Raw genomic sequence first — 20,106 nt, forward strand, 5'->3', positions numbered from 1 at the left:
GTCGAACAAAAATTCAGTGTAACTAGGGATGAACCAGTTCAAAATACATTCGAAAAAAAATTTAGTCTGGATAATTTGAAAACATTTTCAACAAAATAAAGCTCTTCAAAAAGTTCGCGAAACTTGAAGCGACATCTTCTGACCATATATTTGCTAATTTCGTTTTATTAAAATAAACCAAAAACACCATTAGGCCCACCTACAAACAATTTCGCAAAGAAAAATTCAATCTCTTTTTAAAAGATAGTATTGTTTCTTTTCATTTAATTATATTCTTCCCCTAGACCTATATGTCTATGATTCTTCCAAAACCATAGACTTATATATACTACATCTAGACTGGACATTGAGATTTTTTAACACTACAAGAAATGTCGTGAAAAGTTTTGAGAAAGTTGGATCAAGGCGATGTTTTGTAAAGTGGTTACAAGAAGTAAAGTTTTTTTTTTCAACCCTAACCTATGTAACATATAATTTAATTTTTAGATCTAGATCTAGTAATTGAACATCAAAAATAAGAGTACTCTCGTCTCATAATTATTATTTTGCAATTTTTAGATACATTATTTAGAAAGATCTAAAAATCTATTTAAATGTACATAAGATGATTCAAATCAACATGAATTATTTCGATCTAGGATTTTTGAACCATTATCTCAATGGAAACTAACAGGAAATGGCTTTGTTTCATATATTAACTTGAATATATAGTTCTGTGATTAATAGCCCATTCTAAAGAAAATCCGAGAAAGGATTTTGCATTATTTCTAAACTTTAAAACTAAAAATCATTACTATTCTAAAACAGAAAAGATCGATTGGGGCTACTTCCAATAGAATTTGAAAAAGAGTTTACGTACATAAAAATCTATATATATAGGAAAATATTTAATCATACTTTTTATTTCACCTCGAGACTAGTCGTATTTATAACATCTAGTGTATATGTAACAATTCTAATCTGAAAACAATCCAAGTCTGATTAAAGTCCAATTTGGATTTTTATTTTGATTTCATTGGTTTGTGGAACCAGAATCTGATACCGAGAAATACTTAATAGTCGTGGAACCAGAATCTGATACCGAGAAATACTTAATAGTCGTGGAACCAGAATCTGATACCGAGAAATACTTAATAGTCGTGGAACCAGAATCTGATACCGAGAAATACTTAATAGTCGTGGAACCAGAATCTGATACCGAGAAATACTTAATAGTCGTGGAACCAGAATCTGATACCGAGAAATACTTAATAGTCGTGGAACCAGAATCTGATACCGAGAAATACTTAATAGTCGTGGAACCAGAATCTGATACCGAGAAATACTTAATAGTCGTGGAACCAGAATCTGATACCGAGAAATACTTAATAGTTGTGGAACCAGAATCTGATACCGAGAAATACTTAATAGTCGTGGAACCAGAATCTGATACCGAGAAATACTTAATAGTTGTGGAACCAGAATCTGATACCGAGAAATACTTAATATTCCTTAAATGTAGTTGCTACATTTTTTTCTTAATGATATTTTAGTGCCTAGCAGGAATAAGTTTGTTGTTATATTTTAGTGCCTAGCAGAAATAAGTTTGTTGTTATATTTTAGTGCCTAGCAGAAATAAGTTTGTTGTTATATTTTAGTGCCTAGCAGAAATAAGTTTGTTGTTATATTTTAGTGCCTAGCAGGAATAAGTTTGTTGTTATATTTTAGTGCCTAGCAGGAATAAGTTTGTTGTTATATTTGAGTGCCTAGCAGAAATAAGTTTGTTGTTATATTTTAGTGCCTAGCAGGAATAGGTTGTTGTTATATTTTAGTGCCTAGCAGGAATAAGTTTGTTGTTATATTTTAGTGCCTAGCAGAAATAAGTTTGTTGTTATATTTTAGTGCCTAGCAGGAATAGGTTGTTGTTATATTTTAGTGCCTAGCAGAAATAAGTTTGTTGTTATATTTTAGTGCCTAGCAGAAATAAGTTTGTTGTTATATTTTAGTGCCTAGCAGAAATAAGTTTGTTGTTATATTTTAGTGCCTAGCAGAAATAAGTTTGTTGTTATATTTTAGTGCCTAGCAGAAATAAGTTTGTTGTTATATTTTAGTGCCTAGCAGGAATAGGTTGTTGTTATATTTTAGTGCCTAGCAGAAATAAGTTTGTTGTTATATTTTAGTGCCTAGCAGAAATAAGTTTGTTGTTATATTTTAGTGCCTAGCAGGAATAAGTTTGTTGTTATATTTGAGTGCCTAGCAGGAATAAGTTTGTTGTTATATTTGAGTGCCTAGTTTGTTGTTATATTTGAGTGCCTAGTTTGTTGTTATATTTGAGTGCCTAGTTTGTTGTTATATTTGAGTGCCTAGTTTGTTGTTATATTTGAGTGCCTAGTTTGTTGTTATATTTGAGTGCCTAGTTTGTTGTTATACAAAACATTTCTGTCTGTTACTCGACCTTTTGTTTAAAATATATTTTTCTTTATATCTTGAAATCTCGACATGATCTAGACAGCTAAAAAGACTAAAATATAGTGGGAAAATACCCAGCACTGAAAGACTGGTTAATACCACGACCCATATGTTTGTGTTTTCACTTAGCTACACATGTAACCATAGAGATACAAATTGGGCTTGACGGGACGTCACTTGCCTATATGCGAGACGTAGAAGTTGTTGTCAAAGTGTCCAAATGAAAACAAGTTATGGAGTGAGCTTAGTGAAACGGAGAACAAATTTCTGTTCAAAACTGTCAAGGGAGAGAAGTCAAGACTTACCAAATCAACAGCCCACTGTGGGACTACATCTCGACATGGCCTTCTCAATGGGTGTTGATTAAATTTGTTGTTTTAAGAATTTACGACTTTGAAGCAGAGAAAAAATATTTTTGCTTCCGGTTCAAAGACTATTGGGGATTTCTCTACTAAAGGTTATCCACAGTAATCCGCGCTTTGTTTACATTTTGATTTTTTTGGTTTGTTTCAAGTGCTAAGAAAATGAAAAATACAATCCTATACAGTTTTAAAAATGTATAACATTTACATACAAAAAACAACCCTAACTTGATCTCCTTTTAGTGAATCCAGTGTACAGAATCAATGATGAGTTGCTCAATGTTTCCAAAGAGTCTTTCATACATTTAGTGCACTTTTTAGCGAATTTTTTGAATATTTTCCGTAGCACAAATAATTTCAATATTAAGCATGAAACTTTCTTGCGTTTGAGCTACTTCCTATGCATGCTGTATAACAAATGTTGGTCTAATGCACTGGCGGATCCAGAACTTTAGAGTGGGGGGGGGGGCGATTTTTTTCCAAACCCTAACCCTAACGCCCAGTAAACCCTAACCCTATGCATAAACTGCGTACAGCATATATATGTATATATATATATATATATATTCGATATATGAGAATAAAATAAGACTGTTTCTCAATCTTCGGCGAAAAAAAAACAACAAAAAAAACAGTCTTTCTCTTGCAAGCTTAGGGGTCTGGGAGAGCGCTTTAAGCTTCTTCAGTGGGGTTCGGGGCAAAGCCCCGACGCGCAAAAGCGTTTTCTTGCAATTTTCTCTGCAGAAACGCATTCTCCTGACATCTACAGCTCATTATTTATCTGTGGGATTCGGGGCGAAGCCCCGACGCCAAAAGCGTTTTCTTGTATTTTTCACGGCTGAAACGCATTCTTCTAACATCTACAGCTCATTATTTATTAGTGGGGTTCGGGGCGAAGCCCCGACTCCAAAAGCGTTTTCTTGCATTCTTCACTGCAGAAACGCATTCTCCTGACATCTACAGCTCATTATTTATCTGTGGGATTCGGGGCGAAGCCCCGACGCCAAAAGCGTTTTCTTGTATTTTTCACGGCTGAAACGCATTCTTCTGAATCTACAGCTCATTATTTAATAGTGGGGTTCGGGGCGAAGCCCCGACTCCAAAAGCGTTTTCTTGCATTCTTCACTGCAGAAACGCATTCTCCTGACATCTACAGCTCATTATTTATCTGTGGGATTCGGGGCGAAGCCCAGACGCCAAAAGCGTTTTCTTGCATTTTTTACGGCTGAAACGCATTCTTCTAACATCTACAGCTCATTATTTATTAGTGGGGTTCGGGGCGAAGCCCCGACTCCAAAAGCGTTTTCTTGCATTCTTCACTGCAGAAACGCATTCTCCTGACATCTACAGCTCATTATTTATCTGTGGGATTCGGGGCGAAGCCCCGACGCCAAAAGCGTTTTCTTGTATTTTTCACGGCTGAAACGCATTCTTCTGAATCTACAGCTCATTATTTATTAGTGGGGTTCGGGGCGAAGCCCCGACTCCAAAAGCGTTTTCTTGCATTCTTCACTGCAGAAACGCATTCTCCTGACATCTACAGCTCATTATTTATCTGTGGGATTCGGGGCGAAGCCCAGACGCCAAAAGCGTTTTCTTGCATTTTTTACGGCTGAAACGCATTCTTCTAACATCTACAGCTCATTATTTATTAGTGGGGTTCGGGGCGAAGCCCCGACTCCAAAAGCGTTTTCTTGCATTCTTCACTGCAGAAACGCATTCTCCTGACATCTACAGCTCATTATTTATCTGTGGGATTCGGGGCGAAGCCCCGACGCCAAAAGCGTTTTCTTGTATTTTTCACGGCTGAAACGCATTCTTCTGAATCTACAGCTCATTATTTATTAGTGGGGTTCGGGGCGAAGCCCCGACTCCAAAAGCGTTTTCTTGCATTCTTTACTGCAGAAACGCATTCTCCTGACATCTACAGCTCATTATTTATCTGTGGGATTCGGGGCGAAGCCCAGACGCCAAAAGCGTTTTCTTGCATTTTTTACGGCTGAAACGCATTCTTCTGACATCTACAGCTCATTATGTATTAGTGGGGTTCGGGGCGAAGCCCCGACTCCAAAAGCGTTTTCTTGCATTCTTCACTGCAGAAACGCATTCTCCTGACATCTACAGCTTATTATTCATCAGTGAGGTTCGGTTCGAAGCCACGACGCTAAAAGCGTTTTCTGGCATTCTTCACTGCAGTAAAGCATTCTACTGACCTACAGCTCATTATTCATTCTATTATAAAGTGCCTTTTGAATAATTAGAAAAATATTCTAATATGAATTTATAGTCCCTTAATACATTGCAAATACAACTGATTTGTTCTTTGAAAAGATTAGATACCCCACATATTTAGATTAATGTTTTGAAGATCGCCGCCGAAAAAAAAAATTCGATTAATAATATTCAATAAAATTCTAGCATAAATTGTGAGTTATAGTCCTAAATTTATTTAACTAGAAAAATATGAGATAGAGAAAATGTTGGAAAAAGTCGACTAAGAAAAGATTATCTGGCTTTTGAACTCATCTCAACCGTGACTGTTATATTGAAAAATTTCGTTTGAATTATAACTTTTCCAAAGCAAAGTCTTTCTTAAAATAGTTATGATAAATTCATGTCAAATTATACAAACTCTGTCTGGAAAGGGGAAGGGTGGTAAAATGAAAACGATTAATCCTCGCTCCTTTTTATAATTTCTGCTAATGATTGCATTTTGCATTAAAGAATAGGGGTTGGGCGACTCGATATAAGAATTTACTTTAAAGCATATATAAATTATTAGTGACAGACTTTTTAAATTTTGTAATTTCTTACTATAATACAAAAAGAAAAAGTATTGATTTGTCCGATGGGGGGAAGGGGATTGCATGTATCGCACTTCCACCTGTTTATATTATATAGATATTCGACTAATTTTGTTCACATACTATGATTTCTCCATAAAAGTAGGACCGCCCCCCCCCCCACTCAAAGGGTTTAGATGGGAAGGGCAGTGGAGGTATTCGCTCTTCCCCTTCCAATCGGCCAACAGGTGAACGAAATTATATAAAGACCGGTTAAAATACCAACAACAAGTTTTAATCATATAGATATTTAATTGATTCTGTTAGCAAGCTGTGATTTCTAGAAATAAATAAGACCGCCCCCCCCCACTCGAAAGTTTATGGTGGAGGGGGGGGCGGATTGATGCCATCGCCCCCTCCCGACCCTACCAAATCGGCCAAAATACTAGAAGGGGGGGGGGCGAAATAATCTAAAAATAGGTTGAAATATAAATAATTAGTATATATTATTAAAATAAGTAATAAATTCGCATACAAATTGTGTGAATTCTATACTATAATTCTTTCCCCCCCCCCCCCTTCGGGGGGGGGGGGTCGGCCGAGTGGGGGGGGGGGCGATCGCCCCTACCGCCCCCCCCCCCTGGATCCGCCAGTGGTCTAATGATCTAATTAATAGTAATAGTTGTTAGCAAACATCCATTGAATTGGGCCCCGCAATTCGTAAGGTCGCCCTGATACGCCTGATGCAGAAGATATACAAATGTCTTGTGTTTGTATGTTAAAGCGTGACATCTAGTCTCTTCCCTAGTTATGTAGAATGTCTACTGTGTGATCTCTTGTTGATACATCCAACATTTATTACAACAAGAGTTATCCCTCTTCCCCTCCCCCTACTGTGTTTACTAGTAATTCAGTTTTCTTCGCGGAATCCTCCCCCCCCCCCTTTTCTACTAGGATAGCTATAGCACTGTACGCAAATTAGAGTCTTACATAAATACATTTCTGGCTTAAAGAAAAATAAAGACGGTGCACAAGAACTGAAAAATCTGGCCATCATCTCACCTGCTTGTTGTTGCAGCCTGACGGACAAATCCCCACTTCTGCTTCGACCAAGTGGAGATAACTCGTGAGAACGCGATCTAAAAGCAGAGACGAAAACGGTGTTAAAATCAAGAATTTCGTTGTATTTTTAAAGACTATTTAGAGTGGACATTTTTTAAAATGTTAAAGCATTAATTTTAGCTTAATAAATAATGTATCAAAAGCATGACAATGAAGGGTTTTGGAGTTTGTAGGCGGCCCCAGTGGGTCCGTTAATTGGTAAGCAGAGCAGGTCAAGGGGGAAAGTTTAGATATTTTTAGCACTTTTGTTTTGAGATGTGAATTACCGAATAAGTCACTAGTGATCCAGTTTAGTATTAAGTAATTAATAATATAAAGAGCTAAGCGTACATTTTGGGCTAACAAAAAGTTACAGAAAACCGTCATCTATATCAGAAACTATAAACTTTTAACTATATAAATACATACAACCGTATTCCTCTTTACGAAAAGTTTATTCACAACTAAACTACACTTACCTTCTCAAAATTAACAAAAGCAGATTATAATATACGATCTTCTCTAGTCCTCTTTTTTTTCTAAATGCTTTTAAAAACCAATTACGTTAAAATCCACCGAGATAATCCTTTCTTTCTCCCCCCCCCCTTTCCCCATTTTCCCAACTGGTCCAGATAAGTGATCTGAACGTATTGAGAAAGCTAAAAGCATGAAATAGCGCTAAACAAAACAATTGGAAAAATTATTATTAATCGCACATTATTTATTGTTGTTGGTCTAGATCTGTTACAAATTTAACTCTTTCTCTCCGTAATTATTTACTACATTCTGGTGGAATCAACGTTGGTATCGTCAGTAAGGAAAGAAAGAGTTAATTACATGACTGATTTAAACTAATTGATAGAATTACACTTCGTATAAGCTTTGTGTTTTTAAAAAAAGCATTTTTAAGTTGTTGTTTTTTCTTGTTTTTAAAGTAAAGACAAATAGATGTACGAGCTCCTTTAAGTTTGCAGCATAGGCAAATCTTATGATGAAGTGAAACGCCCGAACTGCCCTGAATAGCAGGAATTCTTCCACTATGAACACCTGAACGACATTGTTTGATTACACTCCATTGAGATAGCAGAAAGCATGTCGCTATACATTTTATAACAAACAAAAAGTTACATTTCAGTTTCATCACACATCATCTTTGTTACTGTGTAATGATTTGATGAAGACTTGAATGTATGGTAGACTAAACAATACATTAGAAATCAACGAACTGTTACATCATAGTTACATGACAACGTAATTAAACAAGGTTACAAAGACAGTCTGTGTGGAGACACAAACTCAAAATCGGCCCCCTAAGTGGTCCACCCAGGCAGGTAAAAAGGCAGGCTTTAATATTTTCAGAAAGCACATCAGAATGGAATTCTATCAAAGAAAAATGACAGAGAAGAATGGAGAAATAAGGTTGACAGATCTTGTGTTGTGCCCCAGCGGTTCAGCAGACCAAAGAATAGGTGAAAGTGAATGTGAAGTTGGATGTGAACCTGGCCTAGTGTCTTATAATGAATATTTAATTGGTCTAATGTTTTGTTAAGGGTCAATCTGTTATTCAAATCCTCAAGGAAAAAAAAACATTTCCGTAAAAAAAATAATTTAAAAAAAATAAATAAATATGGCAATGAAGGTAAACTGCATTTCACGCGATAATATGAAAAACTACTTTTTAATTGTTTTTTCAAATTATGTCCAACTTACATGCATACTAAATAGACTTTTTCTCTTTAAAAAAAAAAAAAGTAAAAATTTTGTGTGTAAAAGTAGTAGTTAATATGACAGAACTTACATAACTTAGCAATATATTTGTAAAAAAAAATTATTTTGACAAAAAATCTAAAACCATTAGCATAAATGTGTTAAAAATCTGATAAATGGTCACCTACCGTATTAAAGTGCCTCTAGTGTTTGTTGCATTTAATAGTAATTAGTTGTAAAAGTGGTGTATTTTTATGAAAAAACTGCATGCATAAGTGATTTTAAAAATTAGATTTTTCGCTTTCAGAAAAGAAAAAAGTAGCCGTTACATCAGAACTTTGAATGGTCTAAAATATTATGATGTCGGATTTTTCCTTATATTTTCTAGTTTACGAGATCTAACCGGGACGGACAGACGGACGGACAGACAGACATTCCACACAAAAACTAATCGCGTCTTTTCCCCTTTCGGGGGCCGCAAAAAATGAAGAACAAATGAGTAAATCGAGCCCTCGATAGACAATTGCTTCTTCTGTAGGTCACAGTTGGGTTTGCATAGTCACGCCAACATTCTGCATACTTCCTGAACCTAAGGACAGAAGAAGACCTGTGTATAATATTTTGTATCGCGTGGTTAGCTTATGGTAGTTGGATTGGTTTATGATTACTTAGGAAGGTTTGGACTAGGAAGTAAATTACCTTCAACTCGGAACATCCGAAACATGTCAAACATTTTACAAATTTAGTAACAAATTGCTTATTTTAGATAGCTCAAAGAAATATCACGATAACATTGATAATATAAATATAATTTTGATTTTAAATAAGCGAATAAATAAATTTTAAATCAGGAAACAATTAAATTTATTTTAAAAAATACAAATAAAGTTGTCTCCCTTTAATTAAATGTCTCTGTTAGGCTCCCCTGCTTCATGTTTGGAATCAAAGCAAAACAAAAAAAAAACGTAAATAAAGTCGGTTAGGAAAGCTGTTGATATCCTGCTTCCATCTTTCGTGCGTTTTGTATGTATCACCCACTTATCTTTGCCACTACACACATACACATGAAGCTATAATTCAATTAATGTGAATGTTAAATTTCCGCTGATCTTGTTAAATTTGACGCTGAATAAGTCAAGTGCAATAAATGTCTCGCTGTTTGCGCTGTACAACACAATGAAAAGTTGCATTTCTTTTGAAACATTTGTGAAAATATACATTTTATTTTTGTTTTTTTAGCGGCCCCCGTAAGGGGAAAATGCCGCTATTAGGTTTGTGCAAAATGTCCGTCTGTCCGTCTGTCTGTCTGTCCGTCTGTCACACTCAGATCTCAAAAACTAGAAGAGATATGAAAAATATTATTTCATCATTAAATGCAGCTTGAAAAGTTTAGGTGCAACGGCTACTTTTGGTTTTCTAAAAGCAAACCGTTTAATTTATAAAATTAATTATGCAAGCGATTTTTTCATAAAAATACACCAATTCTAAAACAATTACGTATATGTAAGGGAGGCAATGTTACAATATGCTAACAAAGATGGACAGTTTTTGTGTATTTTCAGTATCAGTAAGTCAAATATATTTTTAAAATGTACAGGAAATGTTTACAACAAATATAAATAATAGTTAAAGATGTTTTTCTGGTCAACTAGCTGCTAAAATTAAAAGAAAACATTTCTATTTGTTTATAAAGGCTAATAATGCACTTTGTATGTAAATATCACGCACATTTTTTTTAATGGACTTTTTATGCAGCGATTTTCGTGCAGTAGCGTAACGTCGCAATATGACCAGGTGCTAAACCAATTCCTTAAACTTTTTTTAAAAATCAGATTTTATTTATTTTTTGCTTAGTGCCCCCATCTGAATAAAAGAAGATTATTTTTGTGCGTTTTGTCTGTTGGTCGGTCTGTCCGTCACGATTAGATTAAAAAAACTAGAACTCTAAAAGCTATTGAAAATCTGATTTACCCTTTAATGTTCCTCCCGTAACATCTCAATAGTTTTAAGTATCTAAAAAAATTGATTGTTCCGGATTTTATTGTTCAAAACTAATCAACCCAAACAAATGTTTGTTTGCTCTTCTAATTTATATTACATTCCATTTCCATGCATAAACGTTGCAAAAACACATTATCAATAATATGTTGTTCCGTTTTTCATGTAAATAGCATATTAATGCTAAATCAAAATCTCTATACTGACTTATATTTCATTAAGTGTAAAAATGTTACGGATATTGTTTTATAAAACATGAATTATGCCTAATGATTGTTTGAAATCGCATAATTTACTAATATTACACTTATATTATTTGACAATGCGTCACTATAATTTGGTTATCAATATCAAATTGTTCCGTATTTTCATCTTTAAACAAATTTTAAAAATATCGACAATAGGTTGTTCAGGGCTTAAAAAAAAGTAATTTACTAGAATTGATTACTGAAAATTACTTTTTAGACATTTAATTTTCTTGCTGAAACATAACATAGAAGTTTTGTAATCGATAAAGAAAGTTCCGGATTTTGTTTCTTACAAATCGTCGCCAGAAATTTCCGAATTTATTTAAAAATCTACTAACGCCAAATAATTGTTTGAACTCCCTCTTCTAATTAATAAACAAATAATCTTCTCATTTACGAAATAATGTTTTTACGGATTTTTATGAAAAATATTTTAACTCACTACTCTCTTACAGTACATTTAACTTTCTACCTAAAACATTAAAAAATCTAATTATCGTTAATATTATGTTCCGATTTTTAAGAAAAACAGAATCCAAACACCAAAGTACGGTATGAAAATCTCTCCACATGGCTGTAGTACATCTAATTTTTATACGAGACCATCCAAAAAATTTAATTAACGGTATTACATTTATCTGAAATTCTCTTTTTCTTTTACTATTTATACAAACATCCGGAACAATCTATTATATAAACTTTTCAATTGTGTTCATACCTAAAAATTATTGCGATGTTTTGAAACGTAAAATAAAGGTTAATCAATTTTTAATAACTTTTAGTTGTGTTTTTTTTTAATATCAAGATGACGGACAGACCGACTGACAGACAAAACGCAAAAACAATGCGGCTTTGATCCTCTGTAAATAAATTCTATTAGAACTCAGTGCACCAATGTCTATGAACCCTCGTTAAATATCTCGTGTAAATAAAGACATTTTTTTATGGTACCGGTACTAGCCTATTGTGAGGTAATGGAATTTATTTTCTTTGACGTTAAATGAATGGACTCTTGAAATGTAATGTTAAAAGAACGCACTCGGTGCACCAATGTCTATTAACCCTCGAAAAATTTCTCGGATTAATGAAAACATATTTTAGTCTAACTAAGCCGTGTGACGTAGTGTTGTTTTTTTCCTTGAAGTCATATGGAATGAATTCTTTAAATGAAATGCTAAAAGAACGCACTCGGTGCACCAAAGTCTATGAACACTCGATAAATGGCTCGTAATGATGAAGGCGATTTTTAGTCTAGCTAGGCCGTGTGACGTAGTGTTTTTTTTCCCTCTGACGTCATATGGAATGAATTCTTTAAATGAAATGCTTAAAGAACGCACTCGGTGCACCAAAGTCTATGAACACTCGATAAATGGCTCGTAATGATGAAGGCGATTTTTAGTCTAGCTAGGCCGTGTGACGTAGTGTTTTAATTTCCCCTCTGACGTTATATGGAATTAATTCTTCAAATGAAATGAAAAAAGAACTCGGTATAGTAATGTTTATTAAGCCTCGTTATGTGACTCGCGTTTAAAAAAGGAATGATATCTTGATTTAGATCTAATCTAGATTGTTTAAACTAGATCTAGATTTTTATTACAGTATATCTAGATCTGGATTTATATTCTAATTAAAATTATTTTAGAGTCTAGATCTAGAATTTCTAGATCTAGTTTAGACTAAAATAGACTAGATTAAGATGTAAAAAAAAAGTGTAGATTTTCATTTCCAAACGTTTTGATCAACATTGCAATGTTATAATATACTAAAACTAATCTAGTATTTTTTTATTTAATTTAAATTTAAATTTACGGCAAATGAATCTTTGAAACATTATTACTTTTGACCATCAAAATTAAATCACCTCCTGAATATTATTTGCGAATATGCAGATCCGACAGGGATCCGACTTCGACGGGGGCCGCCTCTGAGTTTGTGTAACACAAACTCTCTTTGTAATCTTGTTTTATGAAAGGTTTTGTTTTGTACACAAAAGTTGTTAATGCAGTTCAACCAGTTTAACTTAGTACATGTCTAGTTCAACAAAGTCTAAAATATACCTGCCTGTCTTGTTATCTCTATGGATTCTGTATCATTTTTGTTGGTCTATATTCACAAACATGGAGGTATAACACTTAGTATATCAACACATTTTAACTTAGTCTATCGACACACATTGAGGTATAAAACTTAGACTATCAACACACATTGAGGTATAAAACTTAGTCTATCAACACACATTGAGGTATAAAACTTAGTCTATCAACACATATTGAGGTATAAAACTTAGTCTATCAACACATATTGAGGTATAAAACTTAGTCTATCAACACATATTGAGGTATAAAACTTAGTCTATCAACACATATTGAGGTATAAAACTTAGTCTATCAACACATATTGAGGTATAACACTTAGTATATCAACACAATTAAACTTATTCTATCAACACACATTGAGCTATAAAACTTAGTCTATCAACACACATTGAGGTCTAAAACTTAGTCTATCAACACACATTGAGGTCTAAAACTTAGTCTATCAACACACATTGAGGTATAAAACTTAGTCTATCAACACATATTGAGGTATAAAACTTAGTCTATCAACACACATTCAGGTATAAAACTTAATCTATCAACACACATTGAGGTATTAAACATAGTATATCAACATAATTAAACTAAGTCTATCAACACACATTAAGGTATAAAGCTTAATTTATCAACACACATTGAGGTATTAAACATAGTATATCAACATAATTAAACTAAGTCTATCAACACACATTAAGGTATAAAACTTAATTTATCAACACACATTGAGGTATAAAACTTAGTCTATCAACACACATTGAGGTATAAAACTTAGTCTATCAACACATATTGAGGTATAAAACTTAGTCTATCAAGACACATTGAGGTATAAAACTTAGTCTATCAACACATATTGAGGTATAAAACTTAGTCTATCAACACATATTGAGGTATAACACTTAGTATATCAACACAATTAAACTTATTCTATCAACACACATTGAGCTATAAAACTTAGTCTATCAACACACATTGAGGTATAAAACTTAGTTTATCAACACACATTGAGGTATTAAACATAGTATATCAACACAATTAAGCTAAGTCTATCAACACATATTGAGGTATAAAACTTAGTCTATCAACACACATTCAGGTATAAAACTTAGTCTATCAACACACATTGAGGTATAAAACTTAGTCTATCAACACACATTGAGGTATAAAACTTAGTCTATCAACACATATTGAGGTATAAAACTTAGTATATCAACACAATTAAACTTATTCTATCAACACACATTGAGCTATAAAACTTAGTCTATCAACACACATTGAGGTCTAAAACTTAGTCTATCAACACATATTGAGGTATAAAACTTAGTCTATCAACACACATTCAGGTATAAAACTTAATCTATCAACACACATTGAGGTATAAAACTTAGTTTATCAACACACATTGAGGTATTAAACATAGTATATTAACATAATTAAACTAAGTCTATCAACACACATTAAGGTATAAAGCTTAATTTATCAACACACATTGAGGTGTTAAACATAGTATATCAACATAATTAAACTAAGTCTATCAACACACATTAAGGTATAAAACTTAATTTATCAACACACATTGAGGTATTAAACTTAGTCTATCAACACACATTGAGGTATAAAACTTAGTCTATCAACACATATTGAGGTATAAAACTTAGTCTATCAAGACACATTGAGGTATAAAACTTAGTCTATCAACACATATTGAGGTATAAAACTTAGTCTATCAACACATATTGAGGTATAACACTTAGTATATCAACACAATTAAACTTATTCTATCAACACACATTGAGCTATAAAACTTAGTCTATCAACACACATTGAGGTATAAAACTTAGTTTATCAACACACATTTAGGTATTAAACATAGTATATCAACATAATTAAACTAAGTCTATCAACACACATTAAGGTATAAAACTTAGTCTATCAACACATATTGAGGTATAAAACTTAGTGTATCAAGACACATTGAGGTATAAAACTTAGTCTATCAACACATATTGAGGTATAAAACTTAGTCTATCAAGACACATTGAGGTATAAAACTTAGTCTATCAACACATATTGAGGTATAAAACTTAGTCTATCAACACATATTTAGGTATAAAACTTAGTTTATCAACACATATCGAGGTTTAAAACTTAGTCTATCAACACATATTGAGGTATTAATTTTAGTCTATCAACACACATTGAGGTATAAAACTTAGTCTATCAACACACATTAAGGTATAAAACTTAGTCTATCAACACATATTGAGGTATAACACTTAGTATATCAACACAATTAAAATTATTCTATCAACACACATTGAGTTATAAAACTTATAAGTTTTATATGTATTGAGGTATAAAACTTAGTCTATCAACACATATTGAGGTATAAAACTTAATCTATCAACACACATTGAGGTGTAAAACGTAGTCTATCAACACACATTGAGGTTTAAAACTTAGTCTATCAACACACATTGAGGTATAAAACTTAGTCTATCAACACACTTACTTAGACTTAGGTCCTCCCGCGCCATTCGGCGCATTGGGCGGCAAGCTGTCTCCATAATGATCTGTCACTGGCAATGTCTGAAGCCTCTTCCCATCAACACACATTAAGGTATAAAACTTAGTCTATCAACACACATTGAGGTATAAAACTTAGTCTATCAACACACATTGAGCTATAAAACTTAGTCTATCAACACACATTGAGGTATAAAACTTAGTTTATCAACACACATTTAGGTATTAAACATAGTATATCAACATAATTAAACTAAGTCTATCAACACACATTAAGGTATAAAACTTAGTCTATCAACACATATTGAGGTATAAAACTTAGTCTATCAAGACACATTGAGGTATAAAACTTAGTCTATCAACACATATTGAGGTATAAAACTTAGTCTATCAAGACACATTGAGGTATAAAACTTAGTCTATCAACACATATTGAGGTATAAAACTTAGTCTATCAACACATATTTAGGTATAAAACTTAGTTTATCAACACATATCGAGGTTTAAAACTTAGTCTATCAACACATATTGAGGTATTAATTTTAGTCTATCAACACACATTGAGGTATAAAACTTAGTCTATCAACACACATTGAGGTATAAAACTTAGTGTATCAACACATATTGAGGTATAAAACTTAGTCTATCAAGACACATTGAGGTATAAAACTTAGTCTATCAACACATATTGAGGTATAAAACTTAGTCTATCAACACATATTGAGGTATAACACTTAGTATATCAACACAATTAAACTTATTCTATCAACACACATTGAGCTATAAAACTTAGTCTATCAACACACATTGAGGTATAAAACTTAGTTTATCAACACACATTTAGGTATTAAACATAGTATATCAACATAATTAAACTAAGTCTATCAACACACATTAAGGTATAAAACTTAGTCTATCAACACATATTGAGGTATAAAACTTAGTCTATCAAGACACATTGAGGTATAAAACTTAGTCTATCAACACATATTGAGGTATAAAACTTAGTCTATCAAGACACATTGAGGTATAAAACTTAGTCTATCAACACATATTGAGGTATAAAACTTAGTCTATCAACACATATTTAGGTATAAAACTTAGTTTATCAACACATATCGAGGTTTAAAACTTAGTCTATCAACACATATTGAGGTATTAATTTTAGTCTATCAACACACATTGAGGTATAAAACTTAGTCTATCAACACACATTAAGGTATAAAACTTAGTCTATCAACACATATTGAGGTATAACACTTAGTATATCAACACAATTAAAATTATTCTATCATCACACATTGAGTTATAAAACTTATAAGTTTTATATGTATTGAGGTATAAAACTTAGTCTATCAACACATATTGAGGTATAAAACTTAATCTATCAACACACATTGAGGTGTAAAACTTAGTCTATCAACACACATTGAGGTATAAAACGTAGTCTATCAACACACATTGAGGTTTAAAACTTAGTCTATCAACACACATTGAGGTATAAAACTTAGTCTATCAACACACTTACTTAGACTTAGGTCCTCCCGCGCCATTCGGCGCATTGGGCGGCAAGCTGTCTCCATAATGATCTGTCACTGGCAATGTCTGAAGCCTCTTCCCATCAACACACATTAAGGTATAAAACTTAGTCTATCAACACACATTGAGGTATAAAACTTAGTCTATCAACACACATTGAGCTATAAAACTTAGTCTATCAACACACATTGAGGTATAAAACTTAGTTTATCAACACACATTTAGGTATTAAACATAGTATATCAACATAATTAAACTAAGTCTATCAACACACATTAAGGTATAAAACTTAGTCTATCAACACATATTGAGGTATAAAACTTAGTCTATCAAGACACATTGAGGTATAAAACTTAGTCTATCAACACATATTGAGGTATAAAACTTAGTCTATCAAGACACATTGAGGTATAAAACTTAGTCTATCAACACATATTGAGGTATAAAACTTAGTCTATCAACACATATTTAGGTATAAAACTTAGTTTATCAACACATATCGAGGTTTAAAACTTAGTCTATCAACACATATTGAGGTATTAATTTTAGTCTATCAACACACATTGAGGTATAAAACTTAGTCTATCAACACACATTAAGGTATAAAACTTAGTCTATCAACACATATTGAGGTATAACACTTAGTATATCAACACAATTAAAATTATTCTATCAACACACATTGAGTTATAAAACTTATAAGTTTTATATGTATTGAGGTATAAAACTTAGTCTATCAACACATATTGAGGTATAAAACTTAATCTATCAACACACATTGAGGTGTAAAACTTAGTCTATCAACACACATTGAGGTATAAAACGTAGTCTATCAACACACATTGAGGTTTAAAACTTAGTCTATCAACACACATTGAGGTATAAAACTTAGTCTATCAACACACTTACTTAGACTTAGGTCCTCCCGCGCCATTCGGCGCATTGGGCGGCAAGCTTTCTCCATAATGATCTGTCACTGGCAATGTCTGAAGCCTCTTCCCATCAACACACATTAAGGTATAAAACTTAGTCTATCAACACACATTGAGGTATAAAACTTAGTCTATCAACACACATTGAGGTATAAAACTTAGTCTATCAACACACATTGAGGTATAAAACTTAGTCTATCAACACACATTGAGGTATAAAACTTAGTCTATCAACACACATTGAGGTATAAAACTTAGTCTATCAACACACATTGAGGTATAAAACTTAGTCTATCAACACATATAGAGGTATAAAACTTAGTCTATCAACACACATTGAGGTATATTAATTTCGATGTTCAAAACGTCACTCAGTTTCAACATTTTCTTGCTGCCAACTAATGACATTTTCTGTCTTACAGAGGGTAAAGTTGAAGTCACTAAAGAAGGGCAATGGCTAACATTGATGGGTCCAGGGAAAGTCTTCGGAGAGTTAGCTATATTGTACAACTGTACCAGAACAGCCACAGTAAAAGGTAACCTAAGCGTAGAATTCAAGCTTACTTTTTATATCTAGATCTAGTAGGTTATGACTAGGCGCAGCCTAACAGCGCATTGTCAATCTCATATTGTGATGTCAGAAACTCATTCAAAACAATGGCATTGCGTTTTGACTCTTGATTGATTTTCATATATTCATAATCTCTGGTAAACATTAGATTTAAGATAGGTAAAGGTAAATTATTAATTGTATACATTTTGAAAAAAAAAAGCAACTTGGCTTGACCCATTAAAATTTATTTTTAAAGGATAGAGGGTAGGTTTGTTTTTTTATTATTGTAGTTGTAGATCTCTTGAACTTGATCTATAATCACGTGTCTCTAGCACTAACCAACTGCAGGCTCTGGGCTATAGACAGACAGTGTTTTCAGAGTATCATGATGAGAACTGGCTTATTGCGCCATACGGAACACATGGACTTTCTCAGAAGGTAAAAGTCATTTATTTAATCAGAATATTTTACAATTTCTACCAGTTAGGGCTAGGGATGCATCTGTTTTCTGTTTCTAGTAATGAATTAAGCAAGAAGTATGGACAAAAATCTGGATGTGTTGATAATATTGATGTTTTGAGAATTTGATGTTTCACAAGAATCTTGATGTGATGTGTTAAGATTTTTAGGAATTTCGGTGTTCTAAGAATTTCGATATGTTCAAAGATCAATGACATGTTTTAGATAAGTGTTGCCTTATTGACCTACTTGTGTATCTCCAGTGTTCCAACCTTCAAAGGTCTTCCCGAAGAAACACTTAGCAAAATTGCTGATGTTCTAGAGGAGGTAAGCTTTGACAATTTTCTAAATAGCTTGAATTCAAACTAGTTCAAATAAAAACATATTCCCAATAATTTTTGTTATACATAATGAAGTATAAAGTTTTTTGTTATTATGCAATGCTAAATCCAAGATAAGCTTCTTCTCAGCACTTTGTGTGCACAACTTTATATATAGGGCAGACACACAGCAGGAGGTGCATGGGGAGAACAGCGATGTTCGTTCTGTCTTTCTTGGTTTGGATCATTTCGAGCTCCCACGTTGATCTAATAGTTCCTTCCTTCGAATCAACGTGGACTCCAAAAACTGAACTTTGCACAAGTCACAAACTTTGCACAAGTCACAAACTTTGCACAAGTCACAAACTTTGCACAGGTCAGAACGCCCTCTCTTGGAGGGTACATTTATTTTTGGTCGAGTGAACTGAACATCGCTGGTTCTCAACTGGCACCGTCCAATGCCTTGAGGGTCAATTAATGTCTCCATGTTTCTGTCAACGTCTTAGGCTCATTACAACAACGGGGAGTACATCATACGCCAGGGCGCCAGGGGAGACACGTTTTACATCATTGCCAAAGGAAAGGTGAGTAGACGGTGTCTCTGACTGGGACGTGACTCAAGTACTTTTAACATTGGCTGCTTGTAGCTCTAGCGAGAAGATACAGGTAGAGATAGAATTTGTCACTGAGAATTAAGACACGGTTCTCAATGCACTTCATGAACATTCATTCACAGGTTCTCAAAATGTTATGTCCGATTTGTGTGTTTATTTCATGAGCAAAAGAAATAGTTGTCAGGATGGGTATTTGGTTTAAGTTTTAGATAAAAAAATTTCTTTGGTCAATGTTTTGTCTATATTCCAAATGCTTCATAATGTTTTATTTAAGATTCTTCATATTAACATAGGCGTATGGCCAGCACCTGTAGCGCAACATCACAGCTTCCAAAATATTTACTGGGGGATGTTTTTTAAAGGAAAAAAACTGAAATATGTAAAATCAAATATCAATTTATTTCTCCGCTTTTATTAAAGATT

General features: G+C 33.2%; 1 protein-coding gene across 6 annotated transcripts in view; it reads left to right on the top strand.

Annotated features, from left to right (window-relative positions):
* The window catches only part of LOC106065352 (cGMP-dependent protein kinase 1-like), a 206,452-nt gene that overhangs the window by 136,153 nt on the left and 50,193 nt on the right, over nt 1-20,106 (top strand). For all 6 annotated transcript variants that reach the window (XM_056019966.1, XM_056019965.1, XM_056019964.1 and 3 more), the window contains 4 exons: nt 18,160-18,273; nt 18,623-18,728; nt 19,013-19,076; nt 19,576-19,653. In XM_056019966.1, coding sequence (XP_055875941.1) covers nt 18,160-18,273; nt 18,623-18,728; nt 19,013-19,076; nt 19,576-19,653 — 362 coding nt within the window. The remainder of the gene's footprint in view (nt 1-18,159; nt 18,274-18,622; nt 18,729-19,012; nt 19,077-19,575; nt 19,654-20,106) is intronic.

The sequence above is a fragment of the Biomphalaria glabrata genome, chromosome 2 (assembly GCF_947242115.1).
Source record: "Biomphalaria glabrata chromosome 2, xgBioGlab47.1, whole genome shotgun sequence".
NCBI lineage: Eukaryota > Metazoa > Mollusca > Gastropoda > Planorbidae > Biomphalaria > Biomphalaria glabrata.